A 23,195-nucleotide genomic window follows, 5' to 3' on the forward strand; every position below is an offset into this window, starting at 1 on the left:
TTTTGTGTGTATTGCTCTAGACTTGCAGCATCTGTAGAATCTCTTGTGTCTACAGCTAAAAAGTACTTTTCAAGAGTTGCTACTTTGTAATGTTGGAAATGACAAGCTCTCAGTAATGGCAATGAATTCTTAAAGATGCTCAGGGTTAAGTATCAGTCACCCATTTGTCTTTGTAGAGTCTTCCACATTTGTTTGAGAGTGTTGTCGGGCCTCAGTTTAACATCTGATCCAAATAATAGAAACACCAGCACTGCCTCACTATGGTACTACTGCAGTGAAGTGTGATAGGCTTCATTTGGAGCGCTGGCAAGAGAGAGAGAGTTTTGAAGACAAGTGTACACACAAGTCTCTCAGTGTTTGCTGCTGTTTTCTGCATCAAATAATCTGCTGGAGGGACTCAGCTGGTCAATCAGCATCTGTGGGAGTGTGGGGAAAGGAATTGTTGATGTTTTGAGTGAAACCCAGCATTGGATATGTACATACCCATCTGATGTTCAGTCTATATACACATCCATCCAATTCCTCCCCCAGCCCCCACACACAAATGCTGTTTTCCAGCAGATTATTTGTTACTCCAGGTCCCAGCATCTGCCGTTCTCTTGTGTCTCTCTCGGTTTTGAAGCATTTCTGAGCTGTCTGACACTTAAGGGCAAAACTTGCTAAGGCTGGCATGAACCAAGGGGTCAGGTCATCTTGTTTGCTCTCAATTTCACAGTCAGTTTGTCGGGAAAGGTGGAGTGCTGAGAAGATGTCTGTGATTGATTCTCCTTCCCTGCGCCTGTTGAGCGGGGCTTGAATGTTGCTCTCACCTCTCTCCACGTGCTGTTACTGCGAGTCAATTGGAAATTTCTGGAGCACTGATGAATTTCTTGTCAGGAAAGGGTATCAAAACAAGGCAAGAAAATAGAGGAAAATACAGACCAGACATGGTTTAATACAGCACACACAAAGTGCTGGTGGAACTCAGCAGGTCACGCAGCATCTATGGAAATGAATAATCGGTTGATGTTTTGGTCCGAGGCCCTTCTTCAGGACCCTAATGAAATGATCTAATGGAATGTAGGACCAGACTTTCAATCCCATTAGCATAAGCAAAAGATTGCTTGTTGAACAAATTCTAGATATTGAAGGAACTGGATTTCTTGGTTGCTGTGTGTGGTGAATTTAATGACGCCGTGGAAATAAAATTTGACAGAGTTTAAAAGAAGGTGGTAAGTGAAGCAAATGTTTCCTTCAATTATAGAATAATTCAATTGCCATCAGACTCCCTTAAGCAATGAATGATTCTGCTTTGCATGAAATGTGGCTATGTGCAGCTTCTGATTGCCACCCGTAAGCTGCCAATTATGTGTACAAAATATACCTTCTACTACCAGCCCTGATTACAAGTGAGACGAAAGCTGGGAGTGTGTAGATGATCACTTGCTAAGAGCTCTTATTAGTTTCTGCTTTTCTGATGTGATGGATCATAAGTGTCACATTTCATCAAATTCGGCTTCATTCGACATCCTGTGTCGGCTCATCAGCTGCCGAGACCTTCATCCGTGTCTGTGTGATTGGCAGACTTGCAGATTCCAGAGCTCTCCTGGGCGTCCCCCACCTTCTGCTAATCACTAACAAACTCATCCACAATCAATCTCCTAACGTGTGCCAAGATGCACCAACCTGCGTTCAGAGTTCAAAATAAACTTGTTACCTAAATACACATGTGTCGCCTTATACTACTTTGACATTCATTTTCCTGCAGGCATTCACAGTAGAACAAAGGAATGCTGTAGAATCAGTGAAAAATACATACACACACAAAGACTGGCAAATAACTTATGTGCAAAAGAAGACAAACTGCAAATAAAATTTAAAAATAACACTGAGAACCTGAGTAGCAGAGTCCTTGAAGGTGATTCTATAGGTTGTGGAAGCCATTCAAAGTTGAGGTGAGTGAAGCTCTCCATGCTGCTCATACAGTTCAGGACTGTGTTGATTTTTAAAACTCTCAAAATTGTCAGACATTTCCATCCCCTTCTTTTTTCTAGTCTTTATCCTGTGAGACTTATTTGTTTTATTTACTTATTGAGATACTGTGCGGATGATGCACCATCAACAACACAGATGCCTTGTGCAGGAAGGCACAGAGTCGACTGTACTTCCTTAGAAGGTTGGCGTCATTCAATGTCTGTAGTGAGATGCTGAAGATGTTCTATAGGTCAGTTGTGGAGAGCGCCCTCTTCTTTGTGGTGGCGTGTTGGGGAGGAAGCATTAAGAAGAGGGACGCCTCACGTCTTAATAAGCTGGTAAGGAAGGCGGGCTCTGTCGTGGGCAAAGTACTGGAGAGTTTAACATCGGTAGCTGAGCGAAGGGCGCTGAGTAGGCTACGGTCAATTATGGAAAACTCTGAACATCCTCTACATAGCACCATCCAGAGACAGAGAAGCAGTTTCAGCGACAGGTTACTATCGATGCAATGCTCCTCAGACAGGATGAAGAGGTCAATACTCCCCAATGCCATTAGGCTTTACAATTCAACCGCCAGGACTTAAGAACTTTTTAAAAGCTATTATTAATGCTTTTTGAGATAGTGATTTAGATGCATATCATATTTTTTACTGAGTTAAGTATTGTATGTAATTAGTTTTGCTACAACAAGTGTATGGGACATTGGAAAAAAAGTTGAATTTCCCCATGGGGATGAATAAAGTATCTATCTATCTATCTATCTATCTATCTCACGCTGAGACTTAGGAAATGAGATATCAACTTTTATTGACTGGAAGAATAAACAACACTACATCCTGGGGAAAATGAGGGAGAGCAGCAGCCCACAGTCGCCTTTATACAGGGGTCTGTGGGAGGAGCCACAGGAGCAGTCAGCAGGGTCTGTGGGAGGAGCCACAGGAGCAGTCAGACAGGTATATCTAGTTCACCACAGCGGAGTAGGCCGTTCCAGCCCTTTATTCCCCGATTTAGTCCTGACGTAATCACGAGACAATATACAACGACCAATTAACCCTGCAACTGGTACGTCTTTGGACTGTGGGAGGAAACTGGAGCACCCGGAGGAAACCCACGCAGTTATGGGGAAAACACAAACTCCTTACAGGCAGTGGTGGGAGTTGAACTTGTGTCACCTGTACTGTAAAGGGTTGTGATAACCACTAAGTTTCTGTGCTGTCCCATGCCATAATTAGTGAACTAATGCATTTCACTAATTCAACCCCTGAACTTTCAGCATTTTAATCAGTCCCTGGACAGTCCCATAGCTTTGCTTTGAAAATGCTGCCTTTAAGCAATTCAAGTCAGGTTGAGTTTATTGTCATATTGTCACCAGTATATATAGGTACAGGGTGCAATGAAAAACTTGCTTGCAGTGGCATCACAGGCAGATGGCATCATATAAGCAGCATTCTTAAGAAACAAATAATTAAGCAGAAAGTATACAGTTTTTTCAAGAAAAAATGCAAATAGAAAATAAAAAGTTAATTTTTGTGTACAGTGATCATAGTATTGTTAAATTGTAGTGATTAAGATTTTGCTGGTTGGTTCAAGAACCGCATAGTTGAAGGGAAGTATCTGTTCTTGAACCTGATGTCATGGCACTTGAGGCTTCTATATTTCCTTGCAAAAAGATGACGAGGCTCAGACAGTGGGGATCTTTGACAATAGGATTGCTGCCTTAATGCAGCGCCTTCTATAAATGCTAACTGTATGTGCCTGCAACGTACTGGGCAGAGTCCACTGCTCTCTGCAACAGCTTATGTTCCTCTGCATTTGAATTGCTGCACCAGACCAGGATGCACTAAGTCAGGATACTTTCAACAGTGCATCTGCAGAAGTTTGTTAGTGTTTATTGACAAGCCAAACCTTGTTAACTTAAGAAACCACCCTGTCTTCCCATGAAACCTCCCTCAGGATTGGTATCCCTATAGGTGACTCATCATTGAGTTTTGTATGACTATACTCTTGAAGTACAGATGCTACAGCACCCCTATACCTCTGCAACCTGTATGAACTTCAGAGCCCATATTGGTTGATTAAGCCTTCTCAGTACACATTGCAGCTCTCTGGACAATGGAGGCTACAGGAGGCTGCTCTTGCTGGAATGCGGAGCAACAAACAATCTGCTGGAAGGTCTCAGTGGTGGGCGGGGGAAACAAATTGTCAACACAAAATGTTGACAGTTACAATCCTCCCATAGATAATGCTCATTCTGCTGAGTTCCTACAGGAGATTGTTTGATAGCTTAGATTTGAAGCCATGTTCCTACTTGAGAACAAACAACAAGTTGTTCATGAACTGAGGTGGATCTGTAATAAAATTCAGCACAGCATTGATTTATTGCAATTAAATATTTTATTGGATTTATTCTATTTAAGATAACATTGCTTCTGTTGTCAATTAACTATTTAAATAATATAAAATGGACTTAATATTTCTGGACTGCCATCAATAGCAACAATTGTACAATGAAATTGAATAAAGTGAAATTCCATTGACTAACACAAAATGGTTGTGTTCTGTGTTCAAGACTTACTGGGAGCAAAACCAGCATCTCAGGGCATTCATTGGCCGTTGTCCACCATTGACAATTTGTAAAGGGGCATGGGGGGTGTAGATGGAAATTATTGATGAGTAAATTATTAGAATGCCATAGTCAAGCCAGAACCCATACTGAACAACAACCATTGGTTACTGCTCTTTTTTCTATGCATTATTTCTTGGCTCAGACATTCAATTATATTTTTCCTGTTATAGATTACTTCAGTGCTGTTACATTTTTATTTTTATCTCCTGTTATGTAAATTATTTACAAAGACTGCCCTTCACTCCATGGCTCTAAATGGACTACATGACAAGTGAGTAAATTTAAAGAAACTCTGGTGCGTGGAATAACAGAAATAATCCAAAGTAATGGCTTCACTGGTTTTCTGACTCTGTTGGTAGAGATGCACCCATCTCCCCTTGATTTCTCCCTCCACCGAATCTCACCATTTTACTCTGAATCTCACCAGTCCCTCTGGGAAGATGACAGTGCATTTAGACGCAGTGGCTTCTCGGGCCAACCAGAGGTGTTTTTGTCTTCTTTTTTTAATGTCTTTTTTACGATCGCAAGACATTTCTGGACATTAAGAACTTCAAGGACTGAAGATCTACCCTGTCAGCAAGTTGGTTGTTGGTGGAGGCGCTAGATGTTATTACCTGCTACAAGAAGGCATTGGCGTTAGTACACAAAGGTGGTGTGCAGTCTGATGACGAGTGATTGTCTTGGATGTTTCTCTTGCAATTGCTAGACTCTGTTGGACATTGACAATGTAAAATGCTGCAAGTCAGTTTCCCTTGATTATTGGCGAGATAGGTGATGGGAGAGCTGGGTGGCTTCAGTTGTAGAGAGGACTGGGCCTCAAGTTGTGGGCTTGCCTGCTGTAGCAGTTCTGGAGAGGAGTTGCCTGAAACAGTGTAGCGCAGTGTTATGGGCTGGTCCCTCCCATCAGTGCTGCCCTCCAGTGTTCGATCAGTGGAAAGACACGCTGCATTGCATATGTGTGTACGTTTGTTTGCGCATTGCTGGCAACAGCTTGTTCTTGCCAATAACACTGATGCACCATAAATTTACAGGATGTCACTCAGAGACTTGAGCTATACATATTGTTGCATGTCTACATACTTATTTGCTATCTTATATGTGCTATATGTGCCTTGTGCTGTGTAAGACTGTTGTTACTGAGTTTTGCACATTGGCCTCGGAGGAACACTGTTATATTTGGCTGTATTCTTGGGTATTTATGTTCGGTTGAATAATAATTATACTTGAACGTGAACCATTTCACTCTGAATCTTACCACCTCTTTTGAAAGGTTTGCACTTGGAAATCACAGACCAAGATGTGGGCAAAAGAAAAAAAAACTCAGATTTCAGATTAAAAAACGTTAAAGCAGTTAATTTACCTTGATTGTTTTTTCTGTAAATGGTATGAAAACACAGGTATGATATAGTTAGTGTATTTCCAGGTTAGTCCAGCAATGCTAATGCCAGAAGATAATTTTGAACACTACACCGACATTAAATTCTCACTTTATTCTGTAAAAAACGCTAATCAGTAACAAAATTCATGTAGATGTGTCAGAATATTGCAAAATAATTTGATGTATCTGAAAAAGGGAAAAAGAGATTAAATGTTCTTTTTAAACAAACCTGAAATGCATGCATTTTCATCCAATGTCAGGAAATATTGATAGATATTTTTATTTGCCAACTGTTTTGGATGCTTTGTGTTGCTTCAATCTTTTCCATCCAAAAAAATCAATAAAATAAACTCTTATCATGATTAGCCCTGGCAGATTATATTCCCATATACACTTATCAGTGGAGTTCAGGTGCCAGGACTTGCTTGTGACATTAAAGAGTGAGTATTTTAAGGGGTGGGGGGGGGGGGGTTTCATTATCAGAATGCAAGTGACCTTCTATTGCCACTGATAATTGGGAAATGGTGCAAGATTTGGCTCAGAGTCGGACTGCCATGCCCCCTCAATTTGAATTGACTTTATTCTTACATCCTTCAGGTACATGAAGAGTAAAAATGTTTATGATATGTCTCCGTCTAAATGTGCAATGTGCAATCATAGTAATTTATAATAAATAGAACAGTCAATGTAACATAGATTAATCAGTCTGATGGGTCTGGTGGAAGAAGCTGTCCCAGAGCCTGTTGGTCCTGGCTTTTATGCTGTGGTACCGTTTCCCAGATTGTAGCAGCTGGAATAGACTGTGGCAGGGGTGACTCGGATCCCCAATGATCTTCTGGGCCCTTTTTTCACACCTGTCTTTGTAAATGTGCTGAATCATGGGAATTTCACAACTACAGATGTGCTGGGCTGTCCGCACCACTCTCTGCAGAGTCCTGCAATTAAGGGAGGTACAGTTCCCATACCAGGCAGTGATGCAGCCAGTCAGGATGCTCTCATTGTGCCTCTGTAGAAAGTTCTTAAGATTTGGGGGCCCACACCAAACTTCCTCAACAGTCTGAGGTGAAAAGAAGCGCTGTTGTGCCTTTTCCACCGCACAGCTGGTGTGTACAGACCACGTGAGGTCCTCGGTGATGTGGATGCCGAGGAACTTAAAGCTGTTTACCCTCACAACCCCAGATCCATTGATGTCAATAGGGGTTAGCCTGTCCCTATTCCTCCTGTAGTCCACAACCAACTCCGTTGTTTTTGCGACATTGAGGGAGAGGTTGTTTTCTTGACACCACTGTGTCAGAGAGAAGACTTCTTCCCTGTTGGCCACCTTGTCATTGTTTGAGTTAGCTCAATCAGCGTAGTGTTGTCGGCAAAGATAATTAGCAGATTAGAGCTCAGTAGATAATCTTGCTCATTCACATTTCCAGCACTGTGAATAAACTCTGCTGATGTCTGTGTGGGGTTCACACATTACTCCTGTGACCATGTGGGTTGCCCCAGGCTGCAGCAGTTTCCTCCCATCTTAAGAATGTGCTGATAACCTGGTGAATTGGCTCCTGGGGTGAGTGAATTGGTGAAGAATCCAAGGGGACTTAATAGACATTTGGGAGTTGGTGGTCGGTAAAGGCATTGATGGATTTGCTGTAAGAGTTGCCTTAAACTCAATGGGGTGAATAGCCTCATACCAAAAGGAAACATATAATAAGTCTTAAAAACACAAAATGCTGGCAGAACTCAGCAGGCCAGACAGCATCTATGGGAGGAGGTAGAGACGACGTTTCGGGCTGAAACCCTTCATCAGGAGTGAAGTAACATGGGATGGTGGAGAGGGGATAAGAAGTGGGGAGAGGGATGAAGTAGAGAGTTGGGAAGTGATAGACTGGAGGGAAATGGGCTAGGGGGGAAGGTGGAGAATTATAGGAAATAAAAGAGAAGGAAAGGTAGGGCTGGGGGGAGATTATAGTGAGGGGGGAAAAACAGAGAGAAAGAGAACCAGACTAAAATAATAGATAGGGATGGGGGTAAGGGGGGGGCAGGGGTATCAACGGAGGTCTGTGAGTTGGATGTTCATGCCGGCAGGCAGGAGGCTACCTAGGCGGGAGATAAGGTATTGCTCCATTGACCTGCATGTGGCCTCATCTTGATGGTAGAGGAGGCCATGGACAGACATGTCGGAGTGGGAGTGAGAGTCTCTCTGTTTTTCCCCCCTCACTATAATCTCCCCCCAGCCCTACCTTGCTTTCTCTTTTATTTTCCATAATTCTCCACCTTCCCCCTAGCCTATTTCCCTCCAACCTATCACTTCCCAGCTCTCTACTTCATCCCTTGCCCCACTTCTTATCCCCTCTCCGCCATCCCATGTTACTTCGCTCCTGATGAAGGGTTTCGGCCTGAAACGTCGTCACTACCTCCTCCCATAGATGCTGTCTGGCCTGCTGAGTTCTGCCAGCATTTTGTGTTTTTATTTATTTCCAGCATCTGCAGATTCACTCGTGTGCCATATAATAGGTCTTTATTCTTTGGAGCGTAGAAGGTTGAGGGGGGACTTGATAGAGGTATTTAAAATTATGAGGGAGATAGATAGAGTTGACGTTGATAGGCTTTTTCCATTTAGAGCAGGGGAGATGCAAACAAGAGGACATGAGTTGAGAGTTGGGCAAAAGTTTAAGGGTAACACGAGGGGGAATTTCTTTACTCAGAGAGTGGTAGCTGTGTGGAACGAGCTTCCAGTAGAAGTGGTAGAGGCAAGTTCGGTATTGTCATTTAAAGTAAAATTGGATAGGTATATGGACTGGAAAGGAATAGAGGGTTATGGGCTGAGTGCAGGTAGGTGGGACTAGGTGAGAGTAAGCGTTCGGCATGGACTAGAAGGGCCGAGATGGCCTGTTTCCGTGCTGTAATTGTTATATGGTTATATAATATGTGAAACTAGTCAGCAAATGGTGGGTGGGCACTTCTGATGATTCAGCATTTAAATTATAAAGGGCCAAATGTTCTTGCAAGTTGTTCAGTATTGTGTTGGTCACACCTCCCAGTGGTGCCCGGAGGCATCTTGTGGGTGAGCCTTCTGGTTTGATGTTAGACTGTTACTTTAGGCTACCCTGAACAACAGAGCCACTTATTCTCTTCTCACCACTTAGCAATACTACCACTCCATTTTGACTTTGAGGGCTTTTGATGCCCATGACAACACTTGCAGCTGCCATAGACAGTGAAACGATCTATCAACATCAAGAGAGCCGCCATCTTCATATAGTAGATTGAGTAAGACATGGGGATGGCCATTAATCTTGTCCTAAACAAACTGACCAGTAAATTCTGGGGATGGTCAACAAGTCAGGCAGCATCTGCGAAGGAGAAACTGCGATCAGAACTGGAGAAGTTTGTTTTATAGTGCAGGGAGGGGGAGTGGTGAGGAGGACAGAAATTTAGTTATTGAGATACACCGTGGAGCAGGCCCTTCCGGCCCTTCGACCTGCACTGCCCAGCAACCCGTGATTCAACCCTGGCGTAATCACGGGACAATTTACAATGACCAACTTACCTACCAACCGGAGGAAGCTGTGGCAGGAAACCCACGCAGTCACGAGGAAAATGCACAAACTGTCTTACAGAGAGCAGCGGGAATTGAATCCGGGATGCTAGCACTGTAAAGCGTTTAACCACTCCGCTTACTGTCTGTGGCAGAATGGCTGAAAATTTACATCGGCACATCACATCCTTGGGTGCTTCTGCTTTACAAAGTTGCACCCCGATGTGATTAACCTGAATGTGCCTTGTAACATCGATCTTGCTGTGATCTATGTTGGATATTGGTTCGTGTCATTGATTTGCAGATTTCTGAGTGTTAATGTTCCTTGTAGACATAACACTAATGTCCAAGTACCTTATTTCCCCATTATTGTTGAACTGTAGATCCAGACGTCATTCAGCCTTTGCATGCAAACTGAAATAAGAGACTTCCAACTACACCCATTGAAAAAATATACCGTAGATGTCGGATTATAAGCCGCTACTTTTTTCCCATGCTTTGAACAGCATTGAACATAGCGGCTTATAATAAGGTGCGGCTAATATAAGGTTTTTTCCCATGCCGCCAAAACATTTTGCCTCGTAACAGTAGACCAATAAAATTGATGAGTAGTTCACAGAGGTCCAATGAAATTGTACGATAAATCAAGCGCACTTCACAAATTATTGTAAATCAGCCATTTGTACTCACCCTCATCAACATGGAAAACACTCGAAGAAAAGCGTATGATGCAGCTTTTAAGTTAAAGGCAATCAATCTGGCGGTTGAACAAGGAAATCGAGCTGCTGCGCGTAATCTTGGCATACATGAATCGATGGTGAGACGGTGGAGATTTAATTTGGGACTGCCGCTTCAGGTCAGGAATGGCTCACGTGATATTAGACAGCAGTACAAGGGAGGGAGGGAGCGAAACTGAGGATTCCGCTGCACCGAAACTGCTAGCGATTCAGTAAACAAAAAAACAGTAAAACTCGTGTGTGAATGGTATCGGGCCAATAAGGACACAAGTGTCCGATGTTACCAAATACCGGTAGGTATAACAAAGTTTAGCCTTACCAAATATGTGTAGCGAGGGTTTGGTTTGGGGGAAAAAGGAGTATAAATAAGAGCAGAATGTAAGGGGAAGGCAAAACGCGTTCTGCAATAAAGCCACGCTGCACTGTAATCCGGTGTTGGTTGTCTCTCTTCCAAAACGAACACAGGGCAGAATTTGAAGCCCAACACGTGTAATATCTTTCTGTGTAAATATCTCATATTACAAGCGGCCGAAAATCCGGTCCGCCGGAAATCCAGTGCGCCGAAAATCCGGTCCGCCGGAAATCCAGTGCGCCGAAAATCCGTTCCGCCAGAAATTCGGTGCGGCCTAAAATCCGGTGCGGCCTGTACATTTATAAAATAGATTTTATTTCTAAAATTAGAGCCAGCGGCTTTTAATCAGGTGCGCTTTGTAGTCCGGAATCTACGGTATGTATAATCAAGAGTACAATGCCAGTTGTCTGGTAGGAGATTAAGAGCTCTGTTTTAAAATCTTTGTTTAAGAAGCTTTTAAGTGTTTGCTTGGCAGTGTCTGGTATTACACTATTCCAGTATACTGTTTGAGGAACTCCGAGCAGTCTTTTCACTTTACAGTGCCGTCTCTTCTGAAGGCAATTCGGGAATGTTTCTATATTCTATCATGTCAGTTCAGCACTCCCCTGATTTCAGATTAGGTTATCAGCAAGCACACATTTGGACCATTAAGATTGGCAGGCTAACTTCAAACAGATCCTCCAGGCATTTCTTGCCCCCTAATCCGCATTATCTGCCCCTCACACCAGCTGGCCACCGTTCCCCTTACAAGCGAATTGTGAGCAAATGTGACTTGTTTCGGATAAAGTGGATTTTTAAAAAAACTTTTGCCATACAAAATCAATGAACCGTTCCCAGTCAATAGCTAAGGTTAAGCTGCTTCACTGTGGTTGATGAGGTGACTGAGGCACCATGTTTAATCAGAGGCTGTGACATTGAAGCGTGTCTGGACTGGTGGCAGCTGGCATATAGGCGCTGGTTTGCAGTGAGAGAAGGGGAAGAGGACTCAACCAGGGTGTCACGTCATGTACCATCTATCTCTGGTTATAGTAGTCCATCAAAACCAATCAAATATGGTTTCAAAGTTCACACAAACACTGAAATTGGCCACAGAAACTTGCTCTACCAGTCAGTCACTCTATCTGAAGTTAGCTTCCAGTGTCTCACACACTCCACCATCTTCTCTGAAAGTCAGTTAATATTGACCAGTAATTCTCTGCAGGGTATTTGCAATGTTTCCAATACCCACTAAGCCAAGAGAGGGCCTCATGGTTGATGGAATTCTTGTAAAGCATGAACCAAATACTGTGGCTGCTGTCATAAAATTCAGAAAATTCCCGGCAGCATTTTGTGGAGAAAGTCAAATAAACTGCAGATGCCCGAAATCTAAAGTAAAACAGAAAATGCTGGATATACTTAGCAAGTCAGGCTGTATCTGTGTGAAGAACAGAGTTCCCGTTTCAGATTCAGACCCTTTGTCAAAGAGGGATGATGTTAATTTTTTAAACTGACGACCTTTCTTCAGAACTCTGAAGTAAATTCCTGATTTTACAGTTTTGTACAATAAGCATTCATTGCCTTGTACCATTGATCTTGCTGAAATCTTCAATGTTGAGCCTGGGTTTGTATCATTGAACAGCAGTTCCCTGAGTACTTAAAGGCAATGTCACTCTTCCTTGCATACTCAGTACTGACAGCTAGTGAATCACCTCTCATCCTTCTTGCAAACAAGAAATAGTTGTAACAGAGCAGTTTATTCTCACTTTGCATTTTTAAAAATTACTTGAAGTTCAAGTCCCATTCCAGAGATATGAAGACTAGATATCTAGGCTTACACTCAAGTCAAGGACTGAGGGAGTACCACACACACCTCCAAGAACAATGCAGAGGATTAAAACTAATACAAATCAAATGTCTTTATATTTTTTCTTCTCCTCCATTAACCTCCTCACTAACTCCACCTGACTGGGTTGTTTTTCACTGCTGTTCCAATTTTGCCTTTATCAAACCCCCACTGCCCACCTCAATTGTGCCCCTTGACATCTACTCACTCGGTTAGAGTAATAGGCAGGTGTGACCTTTGGATTTATCTTGCTGTGTCCCCTTCAATTTTGATCATTCTCTGACTCAGTTACTCTTTAATCTTCTTGCGACTCAGGGATGCAATCAAAGACTGTTAACTTCCAGTTTTATTTCAGAGACTGGCAGGGCTAGTGATTCATTTTAACTGTTCTAAGTTAAAATAGAAGGAAGGAACTTTCTCTTCCAAAGCATTCATCTCAATTGGATAAGTTGGTCTGATATAAATTTGTCTTGTCACTTTAAGGAAATAGTTCCCTTCCAATGCCCAGGGACTTTGTAAAGGAATAGGTATTCCACATAGGCATTATTCCATGTTTCTGTCATAATGGTGCACACAGTGAACAGAGCAGCATATTATGGGATCAGACCCAGATCCATAAGCATCTGTGCTGGATCTTATTTGATGGAGGAGATGGAATATTGATTCAAGTTGTTGTTGCTGAGTTTGAGAAAGGCAATTATCTGAGGCATTTGTATTTTGTTTTGGTACAAAACTACTGGCTTATGCATTGCTTGTGTTAGGTATTGCTTAGTTGGATGATGTTTTATCGTTAAATCAGTGGATATTGTGTTCCAACCCACTCCAGAAAGTCGAGCACAAAATCAGTCAAGTCTTTGGAGCACCACCAACAAAGTGATCCTGTGTCAAAGGTGTCTTGTTTCAGCTGAGACTTCCTTCAACGTCTTAACTGCTCTCTCAGCACGATGTTAAAGTGCCACGGGCTATAAATGGGAGTGTTTTTACCATATTTATTCCTCGGGCAAGTCCATTAATGTCATTTACGCATCACATTGCTGTGCTTGGGAGATGGTATGTGTAAAGTGACTGACATCTACATTGCATTAGCAATCTCACCTCAGTCTGCAAAGCTTTATGTACCCTGGAGTTGTGCTTACTTCATCAATTGTTAGAAGGCATCTCCAATCGTGCAGCGATCTTCCACGGCTCCAGGAAGTTGTGGTTTTCATTTTATAATGAAGTTGGTATATTTAAGCATGAAGTTCACTGGTTTGGTCTCTACTAATGAAGGTATGGTAGGCCCTTTTCTTCTTGATGTAATTATTCCTTAACACAAACTTTTTTCACCAGTATGAGAATCTCAAGTGGTCATATTTCAAGATAAGAGTCAGTCATTTAGATCTGATGTTGATAGAAGCTACCTATCTTGCAGAGGCTGGTGAATCTCTTGTTCTCTATTCCACAAAGATGCAGAGACTGGATAAGTAGAAGTATTGGAGGTGGAAGTAGATAACTTTTTAAAAGTTCATGGATTGAAGGATGTGGGGACCTGGCACAGAGGAGATGTTGTGGTCTGGGCTAGATTGGTCATTATTGTTTTAAATGACTGAGGAAGTGACCCACTCCTCTTACTTTCTTCTGTTCTTGTTGAAACCTCAAAAGTTAACTCCACTTCTTTCTTCACGGATGCTGCCTCTTTCAATTTGCAGTTGATAATATGTGACAGTCACATTTTGAAGACAACCAAAATATTTTGCTGATCATTTGATTCTCCTCCTTTTAGATTTGGCAGATTCCAGAGTCCAAACGGAATAGTGTTCCAGCAGTCCTGTGTGTCGAGTCTGAAAAATGCCAGGGATGAAGTCAAGTCGAAAAAGCGGTGGAGTTGCAATCGTTCTCCTTCTGATCCATCTGGGTGCTGCACTGGAAGTGCCTCTTGATCGTAAGTGGAAATCCATTCCATCTGCAATGGAGCCTCCATGGTTTTGTGGCTCAGAGCAGCCTTGCCCAGATAATGCTGCTGCACTGAAGGATAAAGCTTCAGGAAGCAGCAGGTTGGCCCACGGTCTGTGGCATATGAACTGCGAACTCCCTCAAGCTGATAACCAATTTGCACTGCTCCACTGTCAGAAATGCAAAAGGTCTTACTGGGATTTTCATGGAGCTGTGTCGATTTTCCATTAAACCCATTAAACTGCGGAAAGTTAAATCTGGTCATTATCAGCATAGGTATCCTTACAGTTTGAGTGTCTGGCAATCAAACTCTTGTATCATAAATGCTCCCATCAGGTGGTGTGGATTAATTAAAACATTGAGTTGTACTTTCTTTTAACTTTTACTTGTGTTTTGTTTTGCAGTCAAACTCTTTCCTTATTTCTTGCTTTCTCTCATTGCCTCTGTACTTAACGTTGAATTTATCAGCTCTTGTCCTCCTCAGTATTACTTATCCCATTCTGTAAAGAATCAACTGCATGTTCCCTTGTTTGCCCTCACTACGCGGAATCAACATGCTCAAATCCTGATGAACAGTCTCAGTCCAAAACATCTCTTGTTCATTCCCCTCTATAGACCTGCCTGAACTGCTGTTTTCCTCCAGCATTTTGTGTGCTACACCATCAACTTGCTCTTTTCACAACTTTTTGTGGGCATAAGTTTGAAGACCTAATTGTGCATTTTTAAATTGAACGGAGCAGCCCATGACACAGCCTTCCTCAGAAGCACTTCATGTTAAATCCATGGCCATTAGTTAATTAGCCCATGAGAACTATAAGCCTGGGGGAGAAAAATCTCCCTTCAGGTCTCCAGACCTGATCACCACGCATTAACAACTGAGTGCAGATTCCACGGCCACTCATACTGGGCGGTGATTACTTTGCAGCCTTCATTTCGACTCTCCAAGTGGAATAGAACCAGGCAGTACAGAAGCCAAACCTTTGGCTTGCTGAGTCACAATAACCACTAACTTCCACCAAAAGTATTTTATTCCCATCAACGCCCTGCTAGTTCTACTGCTCACCTACGCATTTGGGACAATTTGTAGTGACCAATTCACTTAACTCAACCACAAACTGTGAACACACTTTCAAGTTCTCAGTATTATTTATTTATCTGTTTATATTTGCAGTTTGTCTTTTGCACATTGGTTGTTTGTCAGTCTGTGTATGTAGTTTTTCATTGATCTATTATATTTCTTTGTTCTTCAGTACAATTAAACTTAGGGTGGTGTATGGTGACATAAACGTACTTTAATAATACAGTTACTGTGTACTTTGTAACCTGCATGTTTTTGGGATGTGAGGGGAAATTGGAACACTTGGTCAGGAGGGGTGGAGGGGAACAAAGGGAACAGATGCAAACTCGACACCGATAGTACCGGAGGACAGGATTGAACGTCACACAAGATTCTGCAGATGCTGGAAATCCAGAGTAACACACACAAAATGCTGAAGGAACTCAGCAGATCAGGTAGCATCTATGGAAAGGAATAAACGGTTGACATTTCAGACTTATGGACCTTCATCAGGTTAGAATTAAAGTTGGTCACTGAAACTATGAGGTTGCAGCTTTAGTAATTGTGTAGCTTGCCATTCAAAATATCCATATTAACATTGGACACTCGGGTGGGGTTTTGGGGAGCTGTGAGTTTCAAATTAGCAAGAGGTAACATCAGTTTTATAAAGCTGGTTAGGCTGCATCCAGAGTATTGTATTCACTTCTGGTTGCTTCTTTATAGGAAGTGTATTGTGGCTATGGAGAGGATTCACAAGAGGTTTACCAGGATTAGAAGGCATGTGCTATGAAGTGAAGGTGGAAACGTGAGGGTTATTTTTTCTGGAACAGCAGATGCTGAGGGGAGACCTGATCAATGTTTATAAAATTATGAGAATCACAGAGAAGACAGCTGGTGTCTTTTTTCCCAGGGTCGAAATGTCAAGTACTAAAGGGCATGTATTTAAGAAGGGGTGGAGTGCAAGATTTTTTTATAGAGCGTGATGGACACCTGGAATATGTCATCAGTGCTGGTGTGGAGGCAAATACAATAGAGATATTTAAGAGGCTATTGGATCGACACAAAAATACACTGAGAAAGGATGGATGTGGACCATTGAGTGGTATGAGGGATTAGGTGTCATCAGCTTAATTAGTTGGACGCAGCATCATGGCCTGAAGGGCCTGTTCTTGGGCTAGTGACACCAAATCCCTTTTGTCCGCTGATAGTCCATATTCCTTCATTCCCAGTGTATTTCCTGGTAAGCTTCTTCGGAATCCTCTCATAATTTTATCAACATCAGTCGGATCTCCCCTCATCTTCTCTGAAGCAGCGGATGCTAACGCTAGCGTTTCCAACTTCACTTTAGAGCACATGCCAACTGATCTAGGTAGCGTACTGGTAAACCTCTTCTGAATCCTCTCATCGCCTCAACATACTTGCTAAGAAGAGCAACCAGAATCGAATGCAGTACACCGGATTATAAAGCTGATGCTACTTCTTGCTAACTTGAAACTCTCAGCGCTCCAAAACTGTGACTCAAGAGTTCAGGGTATATTGATGGGGGTGGACAACTCTTTTAAAACTGCCAGTGATTGAAATGCTTTGGAGTTTCTGTTGCACATTTAAAAACATTGCATTATGCTTAAAAGAGCATCATATGTTATCCAATCCATATACCAGTGATATTAAACCTGATTCTGATCAAATGTCATCCATTCCACCCCATCAGAGAACCTTCTGACCTTGTCCAGCAAAACCCAAAATAGTTTGTTTTATATATGTGCCTTTCTCTACAAAACCTGTGAACATCTTGATGTTGATGGAACAACCTCAATGTTGGTGAATAGTCAGTGGATGATGTGGTCAATACAGGTGACATTCATGTCAGAATGCTTATTACTGATAGCAAAGAGTGGACAGCAGAAGAGTAGTGGCACTCCAGTCATCTGATTGTATAATAGTTTCCAGAGGTTTTTGAAGATAAACAGATTGGAAGGTAAAGCTTACTCCATGGAGTAAAGGGAAGATTGTTGTAGACGCGACAGCACAATTAAGATGCAGACAGCAGCTCCCTGCGTCCGTTCCATTAATATACTTCAGCCCTGCTTTGAAAACTGTGCCATATCAGTGTGACATCCTTCCATCTCGCATTTGATTAATCTGTTGACCTCCTCGAGTAAGATTAACAATTCACTGTCAAATTAGATGTGGTTTTGTGCTATAGCAACTGTATCAAGTCTAGAATTATCGTTCTGAATGCCTGTATCAGATTCATCAGTATTCAAAGACAGTCGGCACGAAGATGGGCAGCCAATTTATTGGAATTTATCAGAAGGGGAAACCATTGTGGTTTAAATGTAAAAGTCTTTGATGTGCAAAACAATCTGGTAGGGTTAATTTGCTTTACAATTTGTCCTCATTTACAAAGTGGGGGGGATTTATTGCTATGTTGTACTTCATTTAACATTAGGGCTGTTCAGACAATTTCCCAAGGTGTGGGAGGTATGGTGCATAATTTTTTGATGAATGATGCTAATTATTTAAAAGGCAACTAAGGGAACAATTTTTTTGTCCTAAATCCATTATGTTTAGCTACTTAAGCAAGAGTAAACGTTGTCACCTCACAGAGCAACTGCTGAGATGTAGGATGGGGCTAGGGAGAGAGGGCGAGTGAGGCTGTGAAGTGTCATTAAAAATGAATGTTTGCCTTTGTTAACAGGCCAATAGGAGGTGATGGAGTTTCATTAACAGTTTGAAGCGATGTAGAAAATGATTATCTTCTACAGCCAGAACAGTGTAGATAAATTTGATGTATCTGTATCACATTTTCCTGATACCTATTAGGTTGGACATTTCAGAGGGATCTTTAATTGTATCTAACCCATATCCTGGAATTGTATGGTGGGTTATTGTGTATCTAACTCGTGCCCTCTGACACTGAGGGAACTTTACTATGTACTTAACCCATGCACTGGAAGTGTATGATTGGACAATGCAGAGGGAATTTTACTGGTGACCCATGCCAGGTCACTGAAAAAGGAGCTTGCACTGTATGTAATCTGTTTTTTAATGCTTGGCAGCTGATTTTCTCTTTTTTTCCTGGTCCTGGTTTTGTGAATATATGATTTAATTTTCTTTATAAAATAAGTTTGTTAAAACATCAACAGAACAAAGGATTTGAGTGAAGTTTTCTGGGTTCAGGATGAACTACAGCCCCCGTTGTAGCTGTTGGTTCTCAATGGAATAGTGCATCAGAGGGAGTTTACTTTGTGCTACGTGTGTGTGTGGCAGGACAGTCTAGAGCAGGGGTTACCAACCTGAGGTCCACGGACTCCTTTCTTAGTGGTATTGATCCAGAGCATAAAAAAATGTTGGGAATCCTAGGTCTAGAGGGAGTTTAACAACGTATGTCTCATTTGTTGTACCTGATCTTGGAATGCTTGGCACAATAGAGTAGGGTAATTTGTTTGTGAGGGTGTGGTTTGGAGAAAGTGGGCTTAGCTTTGTCCAGGGAGAGGATGTTGGTGTGGTCAGTTCATAGGACAAAGGCCAGGACAAGTGAGGAGAGAGAGTGCAGACCAATGGGAACTTAGAGAGATGCAGATCTAAATCTTTGTGTGCCATTACAGAAGAAGAGGAGGTGGAAGGCAGAGAGACTGGGGATGGGGCTACAAGCTTCCAATGCAGGGACAATTTTCAGGAAATCAGGTGATTGGGTGTGGATGGGTGGTTAGAGACGATGCCTGGGAGGGTGCAGGACTGTAGTCTGGGGCATTGAGGAGGGATATGGGGCCAGTCGTCAACTTTGTGTCCTGAGTGGAGAACTTGGGATGGATCAATCAGGAGCATCCAGGAGCTGGAGCAACGGGAGAAAGTATCAGTCCAGTGATAATCAGGATCAGTGGTCAAAAACAGGGGAAGATCGAGACATGGAAAATTGGATGCTTGTGACCTGAAGGGTTACAAGGTTGGGGGCAAGGTGTCTGGAGGTGAGGTCTATGAGAAGGAGATGGTGGGGGGAATGGTCTGTGCTGTGGAACAGGTAAATAATGAAACATTCTAAAGGATCCCAGTCAAGCACAGCCAGTAAGAAGTATTAAAAGCTCCAAAATGAGTGCACGTCAGATGTTAATGTTTCATACAACAAGCCAGAGGAACTCGGTAGGTCAGGCAGCATCTGAGTCAGAAAATGGACAGTTGACGTTTTGGGTCAAGACCCTTCAGCCAAACTGGATCAAGCATCTCAACCTGAAGCATTAACTCTTTATTTTCCTCAGTAGCTGCTTCCTGGTTCTCTGAGTTCCTGCAGCGTTTAGTGTGTTGCACCAGATTCCAGCATCTGCAGTCTCTTGTGTCTTCAGATTTGTAAAAGCATTATTGACATCAGGACCACTGTGAAATGGTCATTATCATATTTCACCCAAAGAAAGTGCATTTTGAATTAACCAGCCCTAAAATAAACACAGCTATACAACTGAAATTCCAGGCTACAACAGGTCAATACCAGGTGGCGTACACTTGTCGATTAACTGTAGGAGGTTCTACTACTTTTGTTTGATTTCTTTTTAATCATGACTTTTGGATTCTGGGGCAGGAGTGTACAAAATAATGAGGATCCTTCCAAATACATCAGCGATGGTCACTATGAGCTAATATTCGAAATAGGGACCAGGCCTTACTTAGAGCAACTGCATGTATTGTAAGTGTCCGAATGATGTAGAAACTTCTTACTTAAACTGTTTTTTTTTCCTCTCTCTCTTTATAATTCTGTTTTATTTACTCTCTCAATTGATGATTCTGGGGAGTATAGCAAAAATCCTGGATGAACGTAAGTTTGCGGCACACAAGATAATCAGCTGCAATGTGTGTCCTCCTCGGTTTTCAGTGCTGTGTTTGTTTGCTGTGACATTCTGTCCCGTGTGCTGCACCCACTGCATGTGCACGAATTGGTCTTGTATTTGCCGTGATCATGTCAACAGTGTCTTTCAACAATTTATTATTGCGTTGTTGAATCTTGCTGGACCATCCACTGAGACTTGTTCAGCCAATCACAGCTTGCCTCATCCAGCCAGAATCTGGGTAGGAGCTAAATCAAAAGATTGTGAATGCTTGGCCAACTTGCAGTGATGATCAGCATCTATTGCCTCAAACACAGAACCACAATTCCAGATTGCAGTACCTCCCTCTGCCATGCCCAGGCAATGAAGGGCTTGATCAAAGGTGACCACCACAGTTGCCTGAGCAAAGCCATCTATTGGCTTTCCAGCCAATCTGTAAAGTTTATCCTTTGACTAAAAGTATCTCCAAATCATGAACTGAATTTGGAATGAAAATCTCTTTTGGCCACCTCACAGAATTATGAAGGATGTTTAAGATTTAGTCGTAGATGCAGACCTCAAACACAGAACCATAATTCCAGATTGCAGTGAATCCCTCTGCCAATGAAGGGTTTGATCAGAGGTGACCACCACAGTTGCCTGAGCAAGAAACCAGTTTTCCCCAATATATCAGGTACATGCAAGGAATTGGGGTGTGCTGAGTTTCAAAACCGTGAATTCCCTCAGACTGGCCCCAGAATTTACAGGCAGCCTGGATGATCGTGCTTGATGATGTAGCAAATTGGCATGAACAGTACGTTTCACATTAACAGTACTTTACTTTTGCTTGAATGTCACATTATTTATGTTCTTACATACTTTGCTTTCCAATCCAGTGCCGCAGCCCCCTACAATTACCCACCAGTCTCCAAAGGATTACATCATAGACCCCAGGGATAACATCCTAATACAGTGCGAAGCCAAAGGGAATCCAGCTCCCAGGTATGGACATAGAGTAATAAAGAGAAACGGGATGACCCATCTCAACCCATCAGTCTATGCCTATGAAGTACTATTGTAATCTACACTAATCCTAGACTAACCCATTTAATTCTCCTCATAGTGTACTGCTTGCCTGTATACTATGAGTGGTTTAAATCATCAACTCCTGTGTCTTTTGGATGTCACAGGGTGTATATGCAAACTCCACGCAGACAGCACCGAATGTCAGAATTGAACCTGCATCTCGTGCACTGTCAGACAACGACTCTACGCTGCACCACTGTACTGTCCTATCGCTTAATATTCTCTTGAAATTCATATTGTATAGAAAAATGGGAAGTGCAATAATCCTGCTAGCAAACAAGTCTAGTAAGCCAGATTTGATCCTTGCCTTCAATACTGTTTTTGTGGAGTTTCAACATTCTTCATGTAATTGGGTTCCCTTGATGTACCAGATTCCTTCTCCCATAGCCCAAATCCCACAGGTGTGAAAATAATTTAATTGGTCACTGTCAATTACACCTTGTGTAGGCAGGTGGCAGGAAAACCAGGAGCTGCTGGTTGGTATTAGGTTATGGAGAACTGTCGAGTCACTAGATTAGTGGATTGCCCTGAGTGCAGGAATAGACTTGATGGGGCAAATGGTCTCCATTGTTGTACGAGAATATAAGTGTGAGAATGTAATGTGAGAAGAATGGTGCAGGCCTGATCAGGTTGTGGAGGAAAGATCTGGGAAAGTAACACAGCAAGGCATTTGTTCTTGAGTAGCTCCTCACTGGTTCCATAGTCTTCTATCTCATTAACACCACTATACCAAATTACTCTGCACTTCCCTTCTTTCATCAAAGTCCTGGAGCAGAGGCAGAAGCCCACAATTGTTTGAAACGTTATGATTTTCCCAACTGGAAAAAAATTATCTATTCTCTTAAATTTTTAAACTCTACTTCCATTCCTGAAAACCGTTCATAACCTGAGCGGCTTGTGAGTCTGAAGTGCGCCTATAACCGAGTTCCTCCACAGCATAAGATGCCTGCAGCCTGCAGCAGCCGGCGAATCTGTCCTGTCTGTCTCCCAAGCACTCGCCCATGCATACAGACTGGCCGTTAGTCAGGTGTTAGTAACCTGGGCAGGACAGGGAGCATGAAACTTTGAACTGCATGTTAACACCAGCTTGCAAATATTTCATTTGGAGATGCAGCTTGGTAACAGGTCCTTCTGGCCCAATGAGCTCACACTATCCAGTTACACAAATGTGACTGATTAACCTATGAAACCGTCCGTCTTTAGAATGTGGAAGGAAAGTGAGCACCCGGTGGAAACCTACGGAGTCCTGGGGAGAACATACAAACAACAGTGGAATTGAACTCGGGTTGCTGGCACTGAAATAGTGTTACGCTACCATGTCACCCAAATATTCTTTGATATAGTTATATCTCTTAATCTCATTTTCACTACTTCTGGAACGTTTTCTGTAGGTTTTCGTGGACACGCAATGGAACCCATTTCAACATTGACAAAGACCCTCGTGTGATGATGAAGCCCGACTCCGGGACTCTGTTGATTGACATTGTGGGCGGGGGGAAGGCAGAAGCTTACGAAGGAGAGTATCAGTGTACAGCAAGAAATGACCGTGGTACAGCTGTCTCCAACAAGATTGTCATCCGCCAGTCCAGTGAGTAAATGTAACCTCAAGTTTTTTATTTGCCTCTGAGACTCATTATGGAGCAGACACTAAACTGTAAGGCCCTGCATTGAAAACAGTAGTTAAAAAATCATAGCAAGGCCTCCACCCCACCCCTCACTTCTGGATGGCAGAACCACCTCTGGTAATTGGTTTGCTATTGTCACATCTACTGAGATACGGTGAAGAGTTTAGATTGCACATCATCCAGACAGATTACTCCATACACAAATACATTGAGGTGGTGTTGCTGTGGTCACAATTTGTTGAAAGGTGGCAAGGAAGGATCTGATCTGTAAGAGTTTTGTTGCTGACAATAAAATTAAAGGA

The 23,195-nt window shown here is 42.5% G+C and overlaps 1 protein-coding gene across 14 annotated transcripts in view; it reads left to right on the top strand.

Annotated features, from left to right (window-relative positions):
* nrcama (neuronal cell adhesion molecule a) overlaps positions 1 to 23,195 on the top strand; it is a 432,442-nt gene that overhangs the window by 297,311 nt on the left and 111,936 nt on the right. For 8 of the 14 annotated variants that reach the window (XM_073059008.1, XM_073059018.1, XM_073059012.1 and 5 more), the window contains 4 exons: positions 14,157 to 14,315; positions 20,176 to 20,193; positions 21,079 to 21,184; positions 22,660 to 22,856. In XM_073059008.1, coding sequence (XP_072915109.1) covers positions 14,222 to 14,315; positions 20,176 to 20,193; positions 21,079 to 21,184; positions 22,660 to 22,856 — 415 coding nt within the window. In that variant the 5' untranslated portion in view covers positions 14,157 to 14,221. Of the gene's footprint in view, positions 1 to 9,924; positions 9,942 to 14,156; positions 14,316 to 20,175; positions 20,194 to 21,078; positions 21,185 to 22,659; positions 22,857 to 23,195 lie in introns of those variants that run through there. The other 6 variants (XM_073059011.1, XM_073059013.1, XM_073059022.1 and 3 more) reach the window with 2 other exon arrangements.

Source organism: Hemitrygon akajei, chromosome 10 (assembly GCF_048418815.1).
Source record: "Hemitrygon akajei chromosome 10, sHemAka1.3, whole genome shotgun sequence".
Lineage (NCBI taxonomy): Eukaryota > Metazoa > Chordata > Chondrichthyes > Myliobatiformes > Dasyatidae > Hemitrygon > Hemitrygon akajei.